Source organism: Elgaria multicarinata, chromosome 1 (assembly GCF_023053635.1).
Source record: "Elgaria multicarinata webbii isolate HBS135686 ecotype San Diego chromosome 1, rElgMul1.1.pri, whole genome shotgun sequence".
In the NCBI taxonomy this organism is placed as follows: domain Eukaryota; kingdom Metazoa; phylum Chordata; class Lepidosauria; order Squamata; family Anguidae; genus Elgaria; species Elgaria multicarinata.
This window is the reverse complement of record NC_086171.1, coordinates 35566754-35592942: the sequence shown is the minus strand read 5'-3', so window position 1 is coordinate 35592942 and position 26189 is coordinate 35566754. Positions and strand designations below refer to the sequence as shown.

The 26189-nt window shown below is 40.9% G+C and overlaps 1 protein-coding gene across 3 annotated transcripts in view; it reads right to left on the bottom strand.

The window, feature by feature from the left end:
- LMBR1 (limb development membrane protein 1) overlaps positions 1-26189 on the bottom strand; it is a 281805-nt gene that overhangs the window by 53230 nt on the left and 202386 nt on the right. Inside the window, exons 2-4 of one of the 3 annotated variants that reach the window (XM_063125954.1) lie at positions 25694-25880; positions 6584-6656; positions 2920-2959 (exon numbers count right to left, since the gene is read on the bottom strand). In XM_063125954.1, the coding sequence (XP_062982024.1) occupies positions 2920-2959; positions 6584-6656; positions 25694-25756 (176 nt within the window). In that variant the 5' untranslated portion in view covers positions 25757-25880. Of the gene's footprint in view, positions 1-2919; positions 2960-6583; positions 6657-25693; positions 26066-26189 lie in introns of those variants that run through there. The other 2 variants (XM_063125945.1, XM_063125963.1) reach the window with 2 other exon arrangements.

The window sequence follows — 26189 nt, the reverse complement described above, 5'->3', positions numbered from 1 at the left end:
CAGCTACTTATTTTAGATGGGTTGGAATAATATCGTCTTTCAAAGAAGAGTTCACAGCCTTCACCAACCAATTGGCCAATCCTCCTCTGGGATCCAAGATGGGCATGTGTCTAATGAACAAATGCTTGGCCTCATTCCTCCAAACAACTTGTCTATATTCCTCAGGATGAACAAAGTGAAACTCATCCAACAAAACTGGACAATTGTTTACCTCAGTTATCTCATCAGAATCTAGTCACAATGCAGGGTCCAAGTTGGAGCAGATGTGAGCAATTTTATCAGTAAAGTGATAAATTAATCACAACTTTCAAAATTAATCACAACTTTCTGAGTGTTCCTCGTTACTCTCCTGGGATCTAGAATGTATTACCCCTTTTTTCACCTGAAACAACTCCATTGAATGACACTAAATTGATGCATTTGAGGCCGAGAAGAACAACATCTTTGCTTCCCTCACTGTAGCAAAGTTACAGACTAGTTAATGTTATATACCTGATTCAATGACTATAATATGTAATCCCATTAACCTCAAGAAGGGTGCATGAATGTGTTTACCCAACTGTCCCTCTGCTTTAGATCAAAGACAATAAACCTATAACAAAGAATTGCAAAAATATAACATAAAATCAGTTTGAACAAACCAGAAGGAACTTAGTGCTCATAGCCTCCTCAGAGAAAACAAGAGTAAAAAAATGCAGCAACCATTGAACAGCTTTCAAACTTATGAATTTTGACCATAGTTGGTATATAAACTTAAACTGATAAAAGGTGCACTGAACCACCAAGGCTATCTGTGCTTCTAGTGACAATGATGGATCTAGGATCACCAAAGTGTGGTCCACACCCCAAAGTGTGGTCCTGCTCCATTAGGGGCAGGGCAACCCCCTCTAGAAAAAGTTGCACAATACTTAATTCAGGAGTGGGGAACTTCTTTCAGCCCAAGGGCCAAATTCAATTTCTGAGTAGTTCTCAGCGGACTCATTCCAGTGGTGTGTGGGGCCAAAGGCAAATGGGGTGAAGCCGAAGTTTAAAAAATGGTGGGGGCAAAATTACAACAAAATTACCAGCATTAGCTTAATACTCTTACTCCCAATAACTAAACTTTAGGCGAGGCATTTCAACCTTTTAGAATGGGGTAAAAGGTGCACAAAAGCCAATGACCAGTGGTTAAGTGAAAGGAAGTGGGATCGAGGTAGAAGGTCACAGCCATCTGGGGAACGCCGGAGAGATTTGGCCTCTGGGACTGAGGTATTCCACCCCTGACTTAACCAGAGATGAACCACCTACAAGTATCTCCACCAGGTCTAGACTGAGTCTCAGTTTATTAGCCCTCATCTAGTCCGTTACCCTGCTCAAACACTGGTTCAGATGAACTGCTTCACCTGTAGAGGCAAAGCTGGGTGTCATTCGTATATTGGTGACACTTAAAAAACCATTCCTGGATAAACTCTTCCAGTGGTTTCATGTTGACAGTCATCGGGGATAAAATAGAGCCCTGAGGGACTCCGTAGCACAACTGACTAGAAACAGAGCAATAATCCCCCAACACCACCTTCTGGAATCAGCCATCCAAGTAGTACTGTTACTTTCTACTGTTAGTTTTACCCTACCCTGTACCTGTTTGCATTCTCTTCCCCTCCTTATTGTTTTACTATGATTTTATTAGATTGTAAGCCTATGTGGCAGGGTCTTGCTATTTACTGTTTTACTCTGTACAGCACCATGTACATTGATGGTGCTATATAAATAAATAATAATAATAATAGGAGCAGAACCAATTCAATACAATGTCTCCAACTCCCAACGCAGACAGCCTTTCCAGAAGGACACCACAGTCAATGGTATCTAAAGCCACTGATAGGTCCGAGAGAACCAACAGGGTTACACTCTCCTCCTCCCTCTCTTGGCACAGGTCATCTCACAGGATGACCAATGCAGTTTCTGTTCCAAATTCAGGCCTGAAATCAGACTGAAACGGATCTAGAGAATCAGTCTCATACAAAAGAGTCTAGAGTTGATCGATCACCAACTACTTGCTCAAGCACCTTGTTCAATAAGAGGATGTTAGCAACCAGCCTATAATTGTTTTCATCTTCTGAGGCCAGGTTAGGGTTCTTCAGGACCGGCCCGATTACTGTCTCTTTTAAATAGGCTGGAATGGCCCTATTTCTCAGGAATTTACAGCCTCCTGGACACAACCAGACAAATCCCTTTCATCCTGCATTTACCTATAAGAAACTGGAGCTGTGAATGACCAGGGCCAGATCGACACCAAGCAGGATATGACACTTTGAAAACGGTTTGAAAACTGTATATGGTGTGTGTCCTGGGCCCCAACAGTTGTCACTACTGTTATAAACCACTTTAAAGCAGAAGTGTAGATCCTGCCTTGATCTTGATCTTCCAAATCAAAAAATTTTCAACTAAAGCTCTGCTTATTTTGTAGTCTACAATCCTGATGCACTGAAATATTATCAAGTTAACAGAAAAACCAACAAATCTTCAAATAACTTGTATACAACTTGTACTCAACTTCTTACAATGCTTTGAAGTGAATTTTAAAGAAAATGAGCTGAATCCAAAGTAGCAATGGGACTAAAGTGCTATTAATTTCAATGGGTCTATACAAAGCATAACTAAATCTGGATCCAACCCATTTTGAATAAGAGAAATGCAGAAATTTTCAGATGTTGCTTTCATCAGACTATTCTGTCCACATGTATTGCATCCATGATAAACTTTATGTTTAAAAGCCTCCCAAGCAACATACACAATTTCAGTACCATTCCAGTTACAACAGATCCTTATTACAGCATTCTGAAACAGAGAATGAGATGTTTGCAAGGCACAACAGTATTCTTCTACATAACATTAAAGCTTCTATATTTGCATAGTACTGAAAAGTAAAATTATACGTACGAAATTCTATTGACAATTGCATCTTCATCCTCTTGCTCATCTGAAAAACAATGTGGAATTTTGCATTACATTTTAGTACCAAGACCTATCTGTTTTTACGTCTTGTCTAACATAGAGAAAATCTAGATGTGATCAAGATGTCAACTGTTCTAGTCTTTGACCCAATCCACGCTGCTATATATCAAGTTTATTCTTAGACCTCTACTCCACCAATCTCAAATTCAGGATTTGCTACAGATTACAAAAATACTATTCTTCTTGATAAACAATGAGTGCTTTTAGAAGCCTATGAAATCCTTCCCCAACCTTCTGAACTCGAGATGTTTTAAACTACATCTCCCATCATCCCCAGCCAGCATGGACACTGTCCAGCTGAAATATATGCAATACTTAATTGTTTATCAAACCCTACCAAAATGAGATTACTATTTTAAGACCATGAAATATTTTATATATAAATTACCACAAAATTTAATTATTTGGTTATTTTAAAATGTGAAAAGGAAAGAGGCAAATGAATAACAGATTGAAAAGTTTTGGAATGCTAAGCTGCAAAAAAATGTGTAATCATATAAGTTATTAGGAATTCATGAAGAAATAAATAAGATGTGACAAAAAACACTGAAAAGTACTTAAAGAAAAAAGAAAAACTCCTTTCTGGAATTCTGAGTTTTTATGTGGAAAGGTCCTTTAATATACAGTCAGATTAAAATGATCACAATACTATATAAACTGACTGTTTGATAATGATATTTAATTTTGCATGTTTATTAAGTATTTAAGAAATATTTAAGAAAAAATTAAAAGTCTTTGTTTCAATAAAATGACATTTTCAAATATACCCAGTGTTAGAAATGGAACTGCAATCTGGTTTCCTTATAACTTAGATTTTCCAAGACAAGGAAAGGGGGGGACATAATGAAATTAGAAAATAGAAAATATCAACATTACAGTATATAAAATTATCTTATTATCAAGGCTTAGTACAGTCACTACCACCCAGCTCATCCAATTGTAAGCAACACAATATGGATAGACAATATCCAAACTCAAATGCGCATTCATATGCATATCTAATTTATTCTTACAATAGCTGATCCAGCAAATGATGCATGTACTGAATCTTGCATCTGCACACAGATCTCCATATCTGGATCAGTGCAAATATAGAGAGTTAAATCCAATGTCGCACTAGCGGATGTCCGCTTACACAACAGGGATTTCTACTTCTCTTCTTGTCACTGCAGCCTTCTGCATCCTGCCCCCCAAAATTCAGTTCCAAAGGGCTACCCAGCCCTCCGGAGCATATTTTGAGGGTGCACTGGGGGCTGCAGGGGAGGAGGAGGAATAACCTTCCTTCCAGTTCTGCTGATGAAACTGTTTCTGTCAGTTGAATGGCACAGTTGGATACAATCCAGAAATCCATATGATAACACCAAGAAACATGGAAAATAAATATGTCTATAACGTAATACAGGAAAAGACATAAATTAGGATATTCAGTTAAATTTGAATATTGAAGTCTTTTTAAACTACCCCTCATCACTGCAGATATCAGCACAATGAACAAGAATTAAAATAAAGTGAAATGAAATGAAACAATAACTAAATAAATAGAATTGAAATCTTTAGTCATACACATTAACTGTCATGAAAACTATAAACCAAATTATCTATCCTGAACCTACATTTATTTAAGTTGCAATCATATAGCCATTTGTACCTGCAGGATCTCAGTCATGCAACTTATTCATGATATCCACAAACTACATGGTGGCAATTTGGTAGCTAGGTGGCAGCACGACACAGAATATAAGCTTTCTTTTTGGCAATCACAGAAAAGAAAGCTAGCTAGAAAAAATATCCCATCTACTTCTTATTCAATATTCAAATGACATCAACAAAGTACTTTAATAAAGAGTATTATCTGTAAGAGGGTTTGAAGATAAGATGATTTTTATAGGCCCATTGGATCATTGCACTATAGCAAAGCAAACTTTGTGGATAGGTCATGGCTCAATTCAACAAGCAGGATATATGAGAATGATGACAATAATTAGGCTTTCCTATGAATTTCTATTCTTCTCAAATAGAGAGATTCATCCAACAGGGAACAGGGACCATTTCCCAAGAGATGATGATGATGATGATGATTACTCTAGCTGATCTTTCTATTCTCTTATTACAACAATGACCCCAGGTTCACAAATACCCTAGAGCAAAGACCATCATAATGTACTAACATCTAACTGCAGCTCAGCTTATTCTCTAGCAGATACAGAAGGAAGAGAGAGTACATGACCTTTTCAATTGCAAAACAAATGGACAAGCATTTGAAAAGCAATGTCACAGCTACATAGAATTCATGCCACAATGCAAGATGCCCCACCATACCAGTTACCGAGAGCTGTGAGTAATCGCTGGGGCTAAGACACTTCATCAGCTGAGACTCCCATAATGTTCTTACTATGTACCATGAAAAAATCATTTCCACCTGCTAGGGAGAAAAGCTGTGCCTTATTTTGCCTCTGAGGGTGGTGAGGAGAGATGGAGGTTGTATTGGCACAATGAAACAGTAGGGTTTTCTGAGCAGGAATGGTCTCTTTCTGGTCTGGAATTTGGTACACACATGTTTTTGAGCCACTGAACAAAGGCTAGATAAACAATTTCACCCATAAATAAAAGAAGAGACCTCAAGCCCTACTGCCTTACTAAGCCTTCATAGCTCCTGTTGTACTGAACTTCAGTGGGGAAAGGGAGGGCCAAAAACAGCACCTCACATCCGTAAGAGGGAGGAAGGGCAGAGATGCTGGGCAGGTTCTTGCTAAAATGTTTATCTCAACCATAACACCAGCCTGGAGTGGCACATTACCAGGAAGGAGTAAGGGAGTTCAGCTGGAACCCTACAGGAGCACCTGGAAAGGGCAACTGGGCCATAGGCTAACTGGCCTGATTCTTCCAGGATGGGTGTTGGAAGAGATTAAAGGGTTGAGTGTCTCCTGGAAAGGTGGTGTTGCTCATCTTTTTGTTGGTCTTCCTGTTTGAGTCTACTCTCTTTCAGAGCGCCAGAAGAACACATGACAAGACTGGGAGTCGGAGATTTCAGGAAAGGTGACATTTTTGCCCTACCTTCCCAAGCTCTAGTGGTTTAATGACCTGTGAAGTTGTCAATGAAGCTAACAAGTGCCAATTAAGCACATAAGAGTAGCTCTGTTGGACCAAAGCAATCTAGTCCTATCTGGTCCAGCAAGTTGTGGGGAAAATGAAGGTCGGGAACAGGCAAGAAAGTGGTGGTGTAAATTGATCAAGATCTCTGATCAAATGCAAGTGTGATCATTGGTTATAGAACAAACTGACATATACTCTTCTTCCTCATCACCCAAAACCTTCAACCTTTTGGCACTCTGGCAGTACGCCGTATTCACTATCCTGTCACCAATAGCTTATCTATTACCGTATTTCTTTGATTGTAAGACGCCATCGATTGTAAGACACACACTAATTTCAGTACCATCAACAGAAAAAAAAAAACTAAGACACACCCGCGATTCTAAGATGCACCCCATTTTTAGAGATGTTTATATGGGGGAAAAAGTGCGTCTTAGAATCGAAGAAATAGGGTAACCATTTTCTTACAGTAAAGACATAAATATAAAAAAGTTACCTGCTTTCCTCTTATATCTTCTGATAATGAAGTAGGAAACAATATACAGAATAGCGAACAGAAGAAAACAGATCTGAAAGAGAAAGTATTAGAGTTGAAGAGATTTAAATCAAATAACAAGCAAAAATTTCATTTTTAAAGTATTAAAATGTTATAATAACGAGAAATATTTTTATTTATTTTTATTTTATTTATTACATTTTTATACTGCCCAATAGCCAAAGGTCTCTGGGCAGTTCACAAAAATTAAAACCATGAAGAACATAAAAACAACCAACAATTTAAAAACATGAATACAAAATACAATATAAAAAGCACAACCAGGATTAAAACCACACAGCAAAAATTGATATAGGTTAAAATATGGAATTAAAACAGCAAAGTTTAAATTTAAGTTAAATTAAGTGTTAAAATACTGAGAAAATAAAAAGGTCTTCGGCTGGCGACGAAAAGAGTACACTGTAGGCGACAAGCAAACCTCTCTGGGGAGCTCATTCCACAGCCGGGGTGCCACAGCAGAGAAAGCCCTACTCCTAGTAGCCACCTGCCTCACTTCCTTTGGCAGGGGCTCACGGAGAAGGGCCCCTGTAGATGATCTTAAGGTCCAGGCAGGCACATATAGGAGGAGGCATTCCTTCAAATAACCTGGCCCCAAGCTGTTTAGGGCTTTGAATGTTAGTACCAGCACTTTGAATTGGGCCCAGACCTGGACTGGCAGCCAATGATATAATGATATGTTACCATATCACTAATATGCAATGCTTATTTTACTTCGACTATTTTTGCAGTTCTCCCTAATTGCACTATTGCAATGGCCACACACTCGGAGGTGATACACTGGGCCTGTTCAGACGACACTTCAGGCTCTGTGGTTAGCGAAACTGTGACTCTGTGGGGCTGGCACTAACCACAAGCCAGGCTGTTTCACACAACATTTTAAGCCGCAGTTAGAGCCACTAACCCTGCTGTCAACGGTCCGACTGTGTTTCGTGAGTGAGCATAGCACAAGGCATCTTAAACCCTGCTGCTTAACCAAAAGCCTTAACCAGCAGGGTTTAAGGGGTCTTCTGAACAGGTCCAATATTGAATTTACTTAACTAATGAGATTCTAGAAAGAATATATTTAACACGCTTAACAAGGCCAGCTTGAAAAGGCATTCGAACATTCAAGAAAACACCTCATATTAATATGCAAGAGGCCTGCAAGTCTCCAGTTTCTCAGTGGAGTGTGCCAGCATACTTCTCAACTAGTTTTGCTTGTTCAACACATTCACAGATATAAACATCTGGCAACTGTCCCGTAAAGGGGGATGCAATGATGGCAATGTAGCAATCATGCAACACACAAAGACTGGTAAAATTCACTGTACAAACCTAGGTATTTTTGCATGACCAGGCTTATGCAGGAATAAACTATGCAATGAAATTGTGCTCTGTTTGATACTAACGGTATTTATTTCTTTTAAGCAATGATATAGAACTGCAATTGTAATCGTGCAGATTACAATGCAGAAAAACATGGGTAAAATATGAACAGAATGAAGGAAAAGCAATGAAATGTTTTAAAGCATTGCACTTCCCATAGTGCCCAACAATCTGACAGAAACTTAAAATCCAACTACTAATTATTCTCATGGAAACAGAAAATCAAATTAATATTGTGGGAAATGCCAAGGTCAATCAATCAAATATTGCAACTTTACATCTGCACCAGCCCTGTTAAAAGACAATCTTATTCTTCTTCTTATTATTATTATTATTATTATTATTATTTATTTATTTATATAGCACCATCAATGTACATGGTGCTGTACAGAGTAAAACAATAAATAGCAAGACCCTGCCGCATAGGCTTACATTCTAATAAAGTCATAATAAAACAATAAGGAGGGGAAGAGAATGCACCAAACAGGCATAAGGACTGGTGCAAATATAAAATTGCCCATGGATAGAGAACGGCCACTACACTGTACTTCCCATGTACACAAATTCCAAGCTGCTGTTAAGCATGCTTAATCGCTACACATAATACTAAACCAAGACTGATTTTGGCCTTACTGTCATTTATTTGAATGTCTGAACCCACACCAGGCAACAAACTGGGGGGTTGGGGGTTGGCAACAAACCCCAATTTAAAGCCATGTTAGAAGATGGTTTATGAATTCTGGCTTACTTTCACCCTGATTTGTCAATATGGGCTGCTCCAGAAAGAAGACTCCTAGCACTATCAATCATTGCTTTTCCACTGTAAACTACAAACTGAGTTTCACTCGCTTTCTTTCACCCTGATTTAAAGTTTAAAATTCATGTAGTACAAGCCTGTGTTTTACTCCCGTGTAAGTACATGCTTCCCCCACCACAAGCCATTTTCCCCTCTCAGCTGCAACCACAACCTCCTCCTCCTCCATTTCACCACCTACCCACTACCAGTGTGGGTCCTCACGAATATGTTTTTTCCCCCTGGGTGGGCAGTGCCAACTGCACTTTTGAATGGGAGTGGAGCCAAGTGCCAGATGCCCCGCACTGTCTTAAGATTATCCCAAAGCAAAGAGGTGGCAAAACGGTGGCTGGAAAGAGGCTCAGCACCCAAGACAAGTTTTTTTAAACATTATTTTAAACACGAATCAGGAAGTGTGAAGGAAACTGCAGTAGTGATGATCTGACCTTCCAGAGTGGTGCACTTCTGGGAGAATGAACAAAAGAAACAAACAACTCTGCACACTTTTTTTTCCTTACACTTCATAGCCCAGTATATGTGGGGTGGGGAGATGGGGGAAATAAAGCAAAGAACTATTTGCTGCAGAAACAGTAGCGGAGAGATGGCAAATCAGCTTTGAGCAAGGGAGAAACGCCTGAAGCCATGAGAAGACCACCCCAGCAACATCACAGCCACTCCCCCACAAAAAAAAGCAAGCTCACAAAATCAGGCAGTGTACCACTGCCATTTGCAGATAGCACACGAGAAAAAATGTATTGTCTCCAATGTGAGAAAATACAGGAGAATTTGGGGGGGGGGGTGTTAAATGATGACACTGGACTACACGAGGTCGTGTAGGGAGCCCACAAGATCCCACAGAAATGCCTGACCTGCAATAATGGCTTATTCCTGATTTATTTCTGTGCCCTGCCCAAGTCTCTCACTAACCCAGAGATGCTAGGCAAAAGCAGCTGTTCTCAGGCTAAACTGATGTCATTTGCTTCCCCACCCCAAATTCATCCCTCTTCCTTCTACTTGGCAACTGTTTTCTTCCCACATCCAATTCCTCGCTTATCTAGAGTTCTATCCGTGCCAAAATGCCTATGCTTTGTGCTGCTGCTTTATGTGGATAAAAAAACCTTTAAGGGACCTCTACGTACTTTAGTAACATCTACCTAGTATGCAGGATACCCTGTTACATCCACACAGTATAAAATGATGCATTCTAAAAAGGGATTGATTGTTGATCAACGCAGCCCCCCCAACCCCACAAAGACAGCAGCAAACCCACCCAAACCTCCCACAAACACAAACCCATATAAAGATCCCACTAAAGCTCCCACAAACACACAGCCAAAAAAAGTCCTTTACTGCAGGTATGGGGTTCCCTCATTCACTGGGGCCCACTTTCTTTCCAAGCAGGGAAAAGCTACTGATTGGAGATCAGGCCAGGGAAAGAAGACAAGGCCTGAGGAAGCTTCTGCTGCATGATTCAGTCCTGCTTACTTATGAGTAGACATGCAGAGGCTTGTGCTTACTTATAAATCTAGGATTCACATTTTGGCCCTGCCCACTTTGGTCCCACACACAGATGAAATGCAGACCCTGAGATCTTTCCCAAATTTAAATCCAGGCCTTGAATTGAAAAAGATTCCCCAGACCTGTTTTACTGCTACTAGAACATTTAGGAAACTGGCAGGACAGGCAAAGGCGAAACGAACCAGAAATTGGTCAAACAAGCCATGATTATTTTGCTTATCTGAAATACTGACTTCGGTTTGCTCAACAAACCCTGATTAAAACAATGCTTGGTTTAGTATTATTTGTGAACGTGATCACTTCAGGCATAACTCCAAACCATGGATTGACATTCCATACACAAGCAGTGTTCTTGTGAACAAACAATACGTACAGCCCCCAGGGGTTATTCAAAGTACAGGGATACAAGTATCTCAGCAGAAAAGCAGAACAGAAATTAGTAACAAACAATAACATATTAAAAGATAATACTTTAACATTAATAAGTCATAGAGTTACTTATTTTTTAAAAAAACAGCACTGACTTATTGGAGCATATTTGATCCAAGATGCACAGTGTTTTTTTCAAGCATAAGACAGGGCTTAATTTGAGCAGGATTGTACCCTATGGGTAAGCAATTCCTTTTCATCCAATCTTATTAACTGTGCTTTCACTCAGATTAGCCATTCTAAATGTCAATGACTAGTTAGATCAAATGACTGGTCACTATCAGCACTCTGCAAACCAACACTTGTCAGCATATAGTTGACCCTTTCTTGTTCAGCTCATCTTACCCAGCAATAGTGTGCAGAGTTCTCCCAGTACCCCCTTCATTCTCAGGATTTCCAGAAGGAAACAGAAAATTGGCTTGAGGCTTGTTTATACAGAGACTATACTAAAATACATTATCAATAACTGATTACCTAACACTTCTTAAATTCTATGGAGATTTCTTAAATTCTATGGATAAATTCTAGGTGATTTATCTAACCATTTTCCAGTTTGTACCAGGTTACATACTACATATTCTGTAACAGTATAAAGACAAATAGTCATTGGCAATGTTGTGATCACATTCCATGCAGACTGCATCCAAGGACCAAAAACTCCAATGGATAGGCTTGCAAAAACAACACATTCTGAATTCTAGAACCTCTTACGTTCTAAACAAACTTAAATTTCCTTTAGACTAGCTAAAGGCAATTCGCAACGCTGAAATGACTGGTTTTTTCTCATGTAAAGCCCAAATCATTCATAAACTTTTCTTTTTCCACCGCCAAAGAGCTGGTACCACAGCAATAGGAACATAAGAACATATCTGAAGCTGAATCCTGATAAGACGGAAGCGCTGTGGATTGGTGGTTCCCAAGTCTGGGAACTGGGTAAACAACCAGTTCTGGATGGGGTTGCACTCCCTCTGAAAGGGTGGGTGTGTAGCTTGGGAGTACTCCTAGATCCATCCTTGTCACTGGAGGCCCAGGTGGACTCTGTGGCCCCGAGTACTTGGGGTCAGATTCGGCTGATCCACCAGCTACAGCCTTTCCTGGACAGGGACAACCTAACCACAGTAGTTCATACACTGGTAACTTCTCGATTAGACTATTGCAACACACTCTATATGGGGCTGCCCTTGAAGATGACTTGGAAGTTGCAGCTGGTGCAAAATGAGGCAGCTAGACTGCTCACTGGAACATTTTATAAAGACCATAGAACACCAGTCTTAAAGGAATTGCATTAGCTGCCTATATGCTTCCAGTTGGAATTCAAGGTGTTGACAATCACATTCAAAGCCCTAAACGTCTTGGAACCTTGATACTTGAGGGAGCGCCTCTCCCTATATATGCCTGCCCGAGATTTGAGATCTGTTGGAGGAGCCCTCGTCTGCATCCCACCAACACGAGAAATACATTATGGTGGGACATGGAAGAAGGCTTTCTCTGTTGTGGTACCCCAGTTGTGGAATGCCCTCCCCTTGGAGGCCCAACTGCCGCTGACATTGGCTTCATTTCAGTGCCAAGTTAAACGTGGCTTTTAACAAAGCCTTTGAGGGCTAAATTCTCCATGGTTACACATAGTTTTACTAGATTTTAATTGTTTTATTGCTTTTTAAAAATTTCTACTGCATTTAATCTGTTAATGATTTAACACATTTTTAGTTGTGTAAATTATTTGTTTATGTTGTTCTGATTTGATCTGTATGCCGCTTTGAGATCCCAGTGATAATGGGACGGGATACAAATGTTTTAATAAATAATTTTAATAAGTAAACAAGAAGAGCCCTGCTGGATCAGACCAAGGGTCCATCTAGCCCCTCACTCTGTTCACACAGTAGCCAACCAGCTGTAGACCACAGACCACAAGCAGGACACAGTGCATCAGTATCCTTTTCACCCATGTTCCCCAGCAACTGATGTATACTGCCATCTTGGCCCTGTGGGGAAGAAGAAGGACCGAGGGGACAGGAGCAGGCAGAAGTAACATCGGGGCCTGCTCCTGCTGGACTCTTCCCCCCCCCCACAGGGCAAACTGCCATCTTGGCCCTGTGGGGAAGAAGAAGGACCGAGGGGACAGGAGCAGGCAGAAGTAACATCGGGGCCTGCTCCTGCTGGACACTCACTCTCTCTCTCTCTCTCTCTCTCTCTCTCTCTCTCCTCCCTCCCTCCCTCCCTCCCTCCTTGACTCCTTTTCCTTGTGTGTCATGTCTTTATTAGATTGTAAGCCTGAGGGCAGGGACTGTCTTTTTTGCTAAGTGTAAGCCGCTCCGAGAGCCTTTTTTGGCTGAGGAGTGGGGTATAAGTATGATAAATAAATAAATAAATATACAGCTTACTACAATGACCAAAAGAAAGTTTCATTTTTTAAATTTTAGGAAAACATATCAAATAAAACATCAGAAAAACGACATAACCCACAGCACGGGACCCCAATGTTTTTGAACATATGGAAATCTGAGTACATGCCATCAGCACCACCACAATATGACTGCCTTGGGAGCATGGCCAGTCACAATGAACAAGCCACTTGGCCAAGAAACTGAGTATCAGGGAAGAGGTTGGGTCTGAGTCAAAATATTTGGTGAGGCCGAGAGACAATCTACCTCTTGTCAGAGACCCATCCTCTCCTCACTCAACTTCCCCTTCTTTCTCTTTCTCTCTCTCTCTCACACACACATACACACACCAATTTCTCCCCTTATCTTCCACCCTCCTTCCTAAGACTGCAATCCTATACCCCGGGGTGCATAACCTCAGACTAAATCCAGCCCTCCTGGGGTTCCAAACATCCGAGAGGCATTCTTAGAAAATAAAATGTCAAGTGGCTTCATCCCAGTGCTTTATTTTGAAATGTGCCACCCAGAAATAGAAGGTGTAAGCTGGTAAGGAGCATTCTGGGGAATAGGCGGGTTGACAGGGAGTACAGGATGCATTTTCCCTGTACTGTCTTTTGCCTTGGGTGTATTTGGGTATGTGTGTTATATTAGTTTGCTTTGGTGTAGTGTGTATTTTGCCCAAGTTTGTGTGTATGCCTGGGTGGTTTTTGTGTGTGTATGTGGTGTGTGTTTAGCCTAGGGTTGCTGGCAGGGGGCAATATTGCAGTGTGGTATGTTTTGCCTATTTTTTATGTGTGTACATGTTATCTTTGTTTGGCCTGGAGTTTGTTTTTCAAGTAACAGCATGGGGTGTCTTGCCTTTTTGTACGAGCTCAAACACTACTTCTGCTTCATACTTAGGTTCTTGGACAAGTTACCTGGGTTCTTGGCCAAGACCATTCATGTAACACATTCTTCCCATCAGGGAAGAATTATACTTGGGGGGGGGGGATGTACTGTGGAATGTCAAACACAGGAACTCAACACAAATCCTTCAAAACAAGAACTTCTCTTTATGGGAATGCTATGAGGAACTTACAGTGGCTGCACAGTTCCCACAACACTTTCCCCCAAACTATCATCATGGCAATTAACCTCAAATGAGAAAAAGTGAAACGTGAATGTGTGTAATCCTTTGTTAGTGCTAATGATGCTTACCAGAATTGGACAGGAGTATTTGGTGTCATCTTGAGTATGCAAATAAACTGTTCCAGTACCACTTAGTGCTGTTCTCGTGTTTCTCTCCAGTTCAGCAAACTTATTGCTTTAACTATCTGGCTGCTCTTTACTGTTATTGTGAGACTTCAAACACAGTGAGACAAACATCTTCGCTGCTTCACTCAGTTACTGTGTTTAAGAACATGAGAAGAAACCTGCTGGATCAGATTATGTGCATCTAGTCCAGCATCCTGATTTCCCACAGTGAACATAAGAAGAGCCATGCTGGATTAGACCAAGGGTCCATCTAGTCCAATATTCTGTTCACACAGTGGCCAACCAGCTATTGATGGGAAACCCACAAGCAGGACATGAGTGCACAGCATGTTCCCCAGCAACGGGTGTACAAAGGCTTACTACTTCTGATATTGGAGGTATCAAAGAGCCATCACGACTAGTAGCCATTGATAGTCTTCTTCTCCGGGAATGTGTCTAATGACCTTTTAAAGCCATCTAAATTGGTAGCCATCACTACATCTTGTGGTAGCGAATTCCATAGTTTGAATATGCACTGTTCGAAGTAGTACTCCTATTTTTCTGCCATGAATCTCTTCATGGGATGACCCCAGATTCTAGTATTATGAGAGAGGGAGAAAAATGTCTCTCTATCCACATTCTCCACACTGAGCGTAATTTTGTACACCTCTATCATGTCTCCCTTTATTCATCTTTATGCCAAGTGGTCAACCAGATGCTTCTTGAAAGCCAACAAGGGCATGAAAGCAATAGACTTTTGAAAGGAAAATGACTCTACCAGATATTTATTGAAGGGGAAAAAGTAAACTAAAACACCTCTCAAGTAAGAAAGGATACTACTATTGCAATTTCAAAAAAATGAAGGCACAGAGCTCAACTGGATGACTATTTTCACCTATGTCAAAAGATAGAAAACCATCACCAAAGCCTTCACCTCATTTCAAAGCACCCAAGAAATATCAGAATAAAGAGGTTGTATCATGCCTTCTATATTTATTATAATTTATAGTAAGGGCAGTCTCAGATATTTTAACCAGAGGCTGCAAAATAAATTCATTTTCATATTTCCTATGCAGTGAGCAAAGCAGAGACTTTTGCATCTGCATAGTAGATTGCACAGGATGTGTAAGATACTCATACTTCCTCTTGCTGCTGCTACTTTGAATGTTTGCAACTACCCTCAGATGTTATTGCTTTGAACCGGGGAGCCATATACTTTAACTTCTTAACTTGAGCCATGAAACATTAGCAACAGCCAAGTCAAGCACACATAAACCCCTAAATAATGCAAAAACTTAATAACCCTAATTATTGTTCAGTGCTACCTACTGCCCACTCTAGCACAGCTGAACTCACCCTCCCATTCAGAATCTGAGCTCCTAATCAAGTCTTTCATTTTCCTCCCAATCTCCACTTTGAAACCCTGAAAGTGCTATCACAACAAATAAAAACTGAGAGACTCTCAGATGCTACACAAACAGAAAAGATGAGGAAAAATTCAAGAAAATTGCTTGACAATATACTTAAAAACTATTTACTTCCTTGTGCTTTAAAAGCTGGCTTTATATCAACACTAAGCATACAATTTACATTTTCTGTTTGGAATTTTAATAACTAGAACTCCTGGGAGTAGAAATATTTTGGTACTGAAAATAAATTGAATACTGATGAGTACCTAAACATTTTTAGTGCCCCCACACTTATACAGAAATGGGTCAGAAAAATATGTTCAGGTCATGCAATAACAAAATGTATATTTTATGAAGCTGGTTATCTTTTAAAGTTTGGGACTGATGATACAATACAAATACATGGATTCTATAGCAATGCTTTTCTTAAACAGTAATTCCCAATTGTACAGTGATACAAGTATTAGGTCACCATCAATACATATTAAAAGGTTCAAAACCATTTATAACAGTTCCCCAAATTGAAAGCAATAAATATAATTACAATTAGCAATCTTTATTCCATGTAGCAGATGACAACAGGCTTATTCTAATGCAAGAGTGTTCTCATAAGGAAATGCTTCTGTCCTTCAGAACCATTTGGCAACTAAACAAAGAACTAATAGCTACATGCAGACCCATTTCAAGCATCATAAATAAAGATATGCTGCTCAGAGACTTGAGTAAAGAATATCAAATCAAAATTTCATTTTCATTTGCATTCATTGGTGCCTCAGAAATACTTTTAAAAATGGGAAGGGGGCACAATCTCGTCAGTTGTCTTTGCTCACAAACTGGTTTAATTACAATTAAAGGTATCAATAGATGTATAACAAATAGTTACGCAACTTCTGTTGGACAATGGCAAGACTGCAAAATCTAGAGACAGGAACATGGAAAGGGAACCTCAGCGCCTGCACCAATTGGACTCTCCCACACCACAACAGGGCTAAATGACATCAGCTGCTCTCAGGGAAGGAAGGAGCAGCAAGGGAGACAGGAGCAGCCAAAGGGGACATCAGGGCCTGCTCCAGTTGGACTGCCCCTGCACAGGATCAGTTGACATCAATTGCCCCATGGGAAGGAACAGAGGCTGGCTCCTGCTCAAATGGAGCTACTCATGTTGTAAAGTTTTGTGTTTGGGGTGTGTGGTTCTTGCTGCATCTGTTGTGGTTTATAAACACTGTAAGCTTACCACACCACTTTGAAGACTCTTGGTAAAATGTGGAATATAAAGCTAATAAATAAATAAATAAAATCTAAAATGTGATGATCACATCCAAGAAGTTGAACTTTCTTTTAGTCCAGGTTATAGATTCTTATAGAATACAGAACTGATGTTATGCAATAGTTGTGAGTTGAGAAGACACCTGTTCAAATCTCACTTCCCCGCCTCCCACCCATAAACTTACTAGCTAGCCTTAGGCAAGCTACTTTCTCAGTCCCATCCATCTGTAACATCAGGATAACAATGGCCTGCCTACTTTACAGGGTTATTGTAAGAACTGAGAATGTAAATTAAAAGCTTTAAACACTAAAAATTCTCTGTTTAAATACTGGGCCTGTTCAGACAACACACTAAGCATGGTTAAGCCACTAACTCTTTTGTAGTAAATGGTTAATGAGTGTCTTTAAACCAAGGTCATGCAGCCACCATGATTAGAAATGGTTCACACGACATGCTAAGCCATAATGTTTAGCTCAAAATGCTTTGTATGTCATCTCAACAAGGTCACTCTCTATACTGGATTTGAACAGGCAGGATTGGAAGGGCAGGCAACGTAAAGCCACCTTATCTTCCCAGCTTGAATGCAAATTCTGACAAATTCTTGTTAAATATACCCTTGACAGGGCATGGGTTGAAAACACTCCCCCCCTCCATTCTCTGCATCTATGACAAACCCCTTTGTCATGTAACTTAACAGTGCCACCTAGAGTGTCTCTAATTTTGGAACCCCACATTGAAGCCTAAATAAGCATTTATGCTGAATTTTTGCTCTGAATACACAACTAGAAGTGAAGTTCTCTGTCATAAACTGCATCTAAGCTAGCTCTTCAAAATATGTAAGAATAATAATTAAGCAAGTGGAAACAGCCTCTATATAATTTTTCTCATTGACTGGCCAGACAATTGAGATCAGAAATGACACTTAGCATCCCATTGGGAAAAACAATTCTCATGAATGAATTCTCATGAATATGTGAAACTTTGTCCTCTGTCTTTGTCTTCCTGGTAAACCTTAAGAGAAAGCATCTAAGAGCTTTTTTCTTCAAGATGTATGTACTCTGAAACCCAAAACTCTACTCAAGCAGGTAAACTAGTTAAATTAGATTAAATTTAATTATTTTTATTTGACATTCCGGGTGTTTTGTCTTTTCTTGGCCTTTAAACTTATGCCCCCTGCTCCAAATAAACATGCTTTTTTATATCTTCACATCTGGCTGCATTGTTTTAAGAAGGAATTTCTTACTAAAAGCTTTCTCACCTGCTAAACTACCCCTTGTGTTCTTATAATATTTCACAAGTTTTAGCTAGGTTCTGTGTCTTCTGAGCTTTGGCCAAGAAAATCCAAAATTCCTTTCCTCTTTACTAGAACTGGGCTGAAGCGAGGGCCCCCTGGCTATGGGGTTTAGAATCTCTTCATACAGCTGGGCAGCCTCAAGTGAGATCAGGTGAAGATCAGCCTGTGCTGACATCCTATGTTAAGTCTTTTATGGTGGTGGGGGGGGGGCTCTTATTAGCACATGTTTGCTTGTAACTGAAAGTCAGCCCGCTCCAAGATCATAAGAGCATCACTGAGGTTGTCTATATTTTAGTGGGACCAGCAAGAGGCTAGTTCTGGCCAGTCTCTCCATTTAGGAAGACAATGTGGCTGATAGATAGATTCAAGGATAAGACTGAACTCTCCATCTTCCCCAGCTTGAAATGCCTTGAGCTTATGAACAGCTAACAGGGACTCTGTTGTCACAATGACTGTAGGCAACACTGGTATTGTCAATTTCCTGGACTAAGGCTTCTCTGTGTTCAGTCACTCTTCATTTATAAAGGTTCTTTGCAGAGAGATATAAAGAATTACTGATGTAAAACACATTAATATATTTGTTCTTTTGTTAAATTCTTCCACCTGTTATTCTACTTCTCTCTTGTTCTTTCATTCTAAGACAGAAGTTTCTTTCTATATGCACTTTTTTTGTGAGCCAGAAAAATATTATTTTGAAAATTATTTTCCCTTTTACATACTGCCCGCAAGATTCTTTGACATTATATTCTGTAAACATTAAAGTTTGCACCTGAACACTCTAATTTCTGTGATCACCACCTCTATTATATCTTTGCTATCATTTAAAGAACTGAACAAATACATTTAGCATTTACAGGATGCTCCTGCAAATATTAATTAAAAGTAGTAAAAGCAATAGGGAATGGAGGAAGAAATTGATCACCCATCATAGGACTGAACTTTAGGGAATGAATAAAAAAAGATCTCCAGTCTCCTACCACAGGAGCTGGACACTACTTCTACAAGGTTAGTCACTATGTTCTATTTGCACTTTATCGGTGTTACTATGTCCTAGAAGCAGTCAGAATTCATGATAACAGACCAGAACAGTCCTAGCTTGAAGGGGGAAAAATCTAGGAGCACAATAATTATTCAATTTCTATAATGCTGATTTTCTATAGATATTAAAACTAAAGCACTACTTTATGCTACAGGAAGGCAAAGGGGTGCATATTCTTTTTTTTCTGTTTCTAGATGGAGGCTTTCTTCAGAGATAGCACTTTTACATTAAAAACATAATATCTCCATATATCAAACTATTTGCAAACATATTTGCATCTTCATGGAAGCTAAGAGTTGTAACTCATCAAAATTTATCCCAATGTATTGATTTCTCATACTTTTGAAGTGAGAGATTTATTATAATCTGCAAAAGCAGTAAATAGAGCCAAACTACTTTATTTTTTCTTAGAATGAATAAAAAACTAGCCTTGTATTGTATGTACAACATATAAGTATATACAGATTATATCTACCCCACAGCATGGTTTGAAATCACTAACAACATATTTTATTCTTGAAGCCAAACACTGAATCGCCAGCACAAATGGATGAGCGCAAAACGAGAAGTGGTTTAGGCCATTAATGACCTTGGGACAATGTAGTTGTTGCAAGGGGGGCCAAAGGAACTCTGCAAAGGAGAGATGCCATGAAGAAAAAACCCTGGAAGAGTAATAGAGGTTTTCTTTAATAACCACAAATTATTCTTGCTATATCATTGCAGCAAGTTCTTATTTCACATACGTACATTGGGAAAACTCAAAAAGAGGATCTAATTTATTCCAGGGAATTTCAGTAGGGAAAATACAGCAACTTAAGTTTGGAATCCTATGGGGACAGCTATAAGCCAAACTCAGAGGCTTATGGCTATCCAATAGAGAGCAGGAGGAAGGTGATCTTTGCCTCTGCACTCCCCACACTCTGCATTTTAGCTAGACGGGTGTTTTCGCTATCTAGCTGAGGCGTTGAGAGGGAAGGATGCTGGGGAAGGCTAGGGATAGTTTGTATCACACATCCCCAGTTCCGTCCCTTCCTGTCCATGGGAACAGCCCCTTTCTGTCCTCTCTGAGGTCACCAGCATTGTTCTTTCTGCAAGGGGGAGAGGGAAAGTGCAGGGAACTCAGAGTCCTTGGTCAAAGTATTTCTCTGACCTTGAATCCAGGAATCCAAAGTATCCTGTGTTTCTGAGGCCAAAGGATTACTCTCTGTTTGCGACAAGCTAAATTACATTTACTTATGCAGTTAAGTGACAGGAAATGCTGATTTCCTTTTAAGTGTTCCAATTGTATATTATTTGTACCACATTCACCGAACTTATTAAGGATTTACATATTGGAAATCATGACCTATAGCACCATGAACGTTGGGTTTAAACTGGAGCACTAACACCCTAAATTCTGCACACAATCCCCTAAAATTATAGATGTAATTATTCACATTTGCATAGGGTTATTATTCAATTGCTCAATTGATTCTTGCTGCCAAATCTGAGTTATTCCTAGAACTGTTACCAAAGGTTTTAGGAGAGATACATGAATTCAACATCAAAATGATGGTAAGAGTGATGGAACACTAAACGAAATGAAGACGCTATGTCCTTTGGTTCACTGGCAATGAGTCACAACTCTGAAAGCTAAAAACTTGTTTCTTTCTTTTCAAATGGAGGTTGTGGTTTACAAGAATTCTGAACAACCAGATCCTAATTGACAGTTATAGCCAACCAACTTTTTAATCTCCAAGGCATCCCTACTCTAAAGAACTTTCTTAAGAATGTAAAATCTCATTGCGTTCAAATCCAAAGCTTCCATTTAGAACAAAGGAGCTGCAGGTCCTGCTCTCAGTAAGCAACGTGTTGCCGTGAATGGGGGCCAGGTGTTCGGTTCGGCCTTGCAGTGGTGAAATCCTCGGTGATTGTTGGGCTGTTTTCCAATCAGCTGGGCTATTTGGGAAGTGGCAAAAAACTCGCAAGGGGGAAAACCTAGAACAGAAGAAACCACTAGGCAAGACCGGGCCTAGTTTCACCAGGTGGTTGAGGTGCGTGTTGAGGGCTTCCTTCCTGCCCTTCAGCTGCAGCTGAATGAGCGGGGCAGCAGGGTGGGGTGTTCCAGCAGAGACTGTTTCTTTGCTGAATCACCTACCTCCAGTGCTTGGGAAGGGGTTGGCAAAAAGAGCTATTTGCAGTACCACCATAGAGTGTCTAGTGTGGGATGTACTGAGACCGCAGAACCTTTCCTCCCCCCTTATTTCCTCTCCTGCTTCCTCTCTCAGTGACTCTTGCTAGCATCTCCTCTTCCTGATCCTTATTCAAAGCAAGTGGAAACTGAAATGTGCAAGAGCAGCTTTGCATTCTGCATGGGAACTGCCACTGGCTTCTGATTCTGCCCTATCCTTTGTCCCTAGATCCCTCTGCCTTCACCTTCTGCACTTGCCTTTTGCCTCCCATGGCCCCTTACAAGCCACCCTCTCGTTGTTTCCGTCTCAGCCCCCTCCCACCCCGCTCCATGGCATGCTCTTAAATTGTCTGGAAAGAGTCCTTGCACACACATACACACACATATATAAATTTTTATTCTCTGGCTGGAATCTCAGAGAGGTTAAAGATGCAAAAGCTGCCACAGTGTTCTTTGCTCAATGATCAGAAGGGGGGGACATTAAATTTGAACTATAAAAAAAATAATACTAATATAGCTTGCATAACCTATTCTCCGCATGATCTATTTGCAGGATTTGGCTTTCCAACTTGCAGAATGTTGGCAAATTAATCAAGGTTCCTAAGCACAGACTCCATGACCTGGTTAGCATGATCAAAATAAGGTACTGTGGCTTATTTAAATCGCAGCACATGTCAAGCGCATGCTGGGCACCATTTTTATAATCACTGCTCAGGCGTAGTTTGTCTTGTCATTCAAACCTGGGTGGCATTACTTGTTGGAGTGGGGGGAAAACTTTGAATAATTCTACAACCGCCCACAAATTATTTTGGGTAATTTTGATCATGTGAATTGGCCCCTTGTGTATCAGTGACTTTACTGGAAAGCGAACAGAGATTATACAAGCAACAAGCTCTACATGGATACAACAAACTGAATGTTATTCTTTGGCAAATACCATGTACTTTTATGCATGTCTGAAGAGCCAAATATTAGTGTGATTTCTATGTCCTCTCACAAACGAAAGTCACAGATAGTCAAAGCGCTAACTAGGTTCACATTTCACCCCAGGTCAGTGAAACTGACAGTAAGACAATACTGTAGGAAACGACGGGGGAGTTGGGAGAGCAGAAAATAGCAGACTCAAGGCAGTGCTGTTATTTTATGTTATTATTTAAAATTATTTACAGTTATTTTTTAGGTTACCCTTAAGGGTAAAATGTCTCAAGGCAGCAAAACCCTCTTAAGTTTTCTACAAACTGGAAGTGTGTATGATGTGCAGGGCTACATTTAGTGTATAGTGCTGCAATTCCATCAAAGGGCTCAAGATTCAGTTAGCTAAGAAACTCAGCTTTTATGTGTAGAAAATAGGTTTTAGAAAAGAACAAAGCGAATAATTAATAGACCCTCAGAAATAAGAACGAACAGACACTTTGATATAATAAAACAAGAAAAACAAAAAATCAATGACCTAAACATATCATCTGGTCTGCCTCTATTCTGAAAGTCAGGATACACCGTGCATTAATGAACAAAGTGTCCCATGCCACAGGAACCAGCCTGATTCCGGGAATAGTGTAACAAAGCAATCACAGAATGTGCCAAGTTATGAAAAGCTTCCAAGAACACTAATCTTATCCAAAATGTTAAGAGTTTGGTTTTTTTCATTAAAAAAAATTAGGTTCAAACCTCAGAATACTGCTTCGGATTAAAAAAAAACCTATCATAGTATAAGAGAAATATATATTCTATTTCTTGTTGAAAGAACATTTAACCTGGATAAAGCAGCTTTAAAATCCACTTCCCAAATTGACATGCCAAATTCAGTCATGCTTAGAGCAGACCCACTGAAATCAATGACTTAAGTCATGACTAACATATTTCACATTTATTTCAACAGACCTGCTCTAAGTATGACTAAATCTGGATCCAGTGTAAGGAAAAAAGGAATGCAATTAGCTGTATACCTGCCCTATCGGATTTACGAAGTGGTGCAATACCCATGGGCCCAAGGAGACACAAAGTACAAGATTATATTTGGGGTACTGAATAAATGGAGAGGGGAAGCATGCCTTACTGCACATGAATTCAGGGTGGCTTCAGACATTAAAGTAAAAAGCAGGACAATTCACTCATACTTCCACTTTTCAGTGCTGAATTAGCACATCACCTCATGAGGAGATGTATGGGCTCCAGATGCATTCAGAAAATACACATGTGTCCATCAATAAGATGTAGATTCCATTTTTGTCTTTACAAGATGTGGCAAAAAGGTGAACGACAAGCAAATTAGAAAGGGCCATGCTCTGCGAGTGTCCAGAATGAAACAAAGCAAAACAGTCTAATATGAAGAGCCGAGTATTTAGCATTATATGGAGAGAAACCAACACAGGGGACTGGAACACCACAAAGTACAAACCACTTAGGGGATTGGTTCCAAGATATCACAAAGTGGGGGAGGGGGCTGGACAAATTATGTATTTTTGCACTTGACACACCCTCAGAAGACATCCAGCGTGGTGCAGTAGTTAGAATAATGGACTAGAGATGAAAAGACTGATATTCAAATCCCTCACTCAGACATGAAGATTATTGGGTAACCTTACAGTCGGTTCCTGGCCCGGTTCACACATAACGATAACCCATGGGTTGTTTAAACTATGGGTTGTCAGGGCCACAAGTAAGGGAACAAGCATGCTGACTTCTGAATGTTCATCACTTGTGTTTTGAATCAACTTTAATCAACAACCCAGGAATGCCCTGAAAGCAGAAGCAACAAACATGTGGGATTCAGCAAGCCCTGCTAGAGAAACCCTACCTCACAGGGTTATGAGAAAAAAGGGTTATTATGAAAGGGGGAGATCCATGAATACTAGCTCAAGCTCCTTGGAAGAAGAAGTGAGATTTTTCTTTTAAGGAAGGAAAAGCGCAGACTGCAAATGACAATAATTTATACAAGGGCCACAGTAATAGAGGGGGGTATGTGTATTTGGGCTTCAGATTAGGATGATTATCTGGCGCTAGGAAGCACTCTATATGATAGGGGTGGGGACATGGTGCCCTCCAGATATTGTTGGACTGCAACTCCCATTGGTCCTAGCCAGCATAGCCAACAGTGAGGGATGCTAGTAGTTGCAGTCCAAAACATCTGGAGGACCACACAGTCCCCATCCCCACTATTTGTAAACCAAGATAACATAAGCTCTATGTAAGGCAATTTATTTTGATGCAAGAAGAAAAGGAAAGGAACCTCTCATCCAAGCACAGAGTCATTACTGACTCTTGGAGGGACGGCAGTTTTCGCTGACATTTTCTTGGCAGGCCTTATAGTGGGGTGGTTTGCCGTTGCCTTCCCCAGCACCCTAAGTGAGCCAAATGTCACTCAGTCAATAGTTTATTTCCTGTAACTAAAGGTTATTGCATAAGCACCCCATGGAATACACTTGGACTAAACTCTATATAGTCAGAAACACAAAGCAGAACCCAGATCTTCCACTTCCCAGACCACATGGTGCAACTATTAGAGATGCCAAAGGATGGTAAATCGTTGTTTATATGTCTTTTCTGCCTAAGATGCAGAAACATCTTGAGCCAACCTTCTTCAGACATGGACACCCACACCACACACCTACAATGGCACTTTAAAAGTAATATATAATAAAAGCGCAACGTGGTTCAGGGTTGTACTGCACGTTTGCCCTTCCACTCAGGACACAGCGCTTAAAAGGCCGGCACTAAATAGTGGCTGCAAGGACAAGAGTGCCATAAAAACTGTGCACCAGTTTTCTTCCATGAGAGAACTGCGGCGAAGCGCGACTTCCTGAGGGTTTTTTTTTATCTTTTATATCCAAAAGGTAGAACTTACTACACAGGAAATTAAATTTTGAAGGGGGGGAGGGGAAAGGCTGTTGGTGTAAACTGCAGGTGCAAAAATAAACATATACACTTTGCCGCTACTCGTACAGGAACTATAAACGATGGAGGCACCCTCTGTCCCACCTGTACCTGAGGGCACTGGGGGGGCAGAATAAATGGGCATTCTCGTGGGAGGGGGAGGCAAATTTGGTCAACACGACACACTTGGGGGGTGAGGTGCGGGAGATGAGGGAGGCGAGGACTTTGAGGAGGCGCTGCCAGCCACGAAGGGGCCCGCAGTTCTAGGCGGCTACGCACCGTGTACTCCCGCACTTGGCTGTGGAAGTTCTGCTCGCGGATGGTCACCTCGTCCGCGTCCATCCTTTCATAGCCGCCGCCACCGCCCCGCAGCCCACTCCTCCTCCTCCTCCGGCAATGGCGGCCGCCCCAAATCCTCCTGCTTCCAAGGCGACGGGCGGGGGACCATGGCCGGGGGCGGCAGCGCCTTGATGCTCCCGACCCCTCCTCACACCAGAAAGCGGGAGAGGGGGCGGGGAAAGAGGCGCCTCAGACAGGGAGGATAATAACAACAACAGCTGCTGACGCTGCTCCTGCTGACGCCGCCTCTCCGCTTCCCTCGCGGTGGGTCTGTCACACCGCCTTGCGGCTGAGGGGGCGGATCCGCCAGGCCCAGCCTCTCCTAGGGGCCTTCCTCAGGAAGGCATTGCGTATGCGCAAGCGCGAACAAGAGGCAGGGCTCGCTCGCTGGAGGGACGGCGGCGGTGCGGGGGTGGGTGCGTGACCTCAGAGCTCG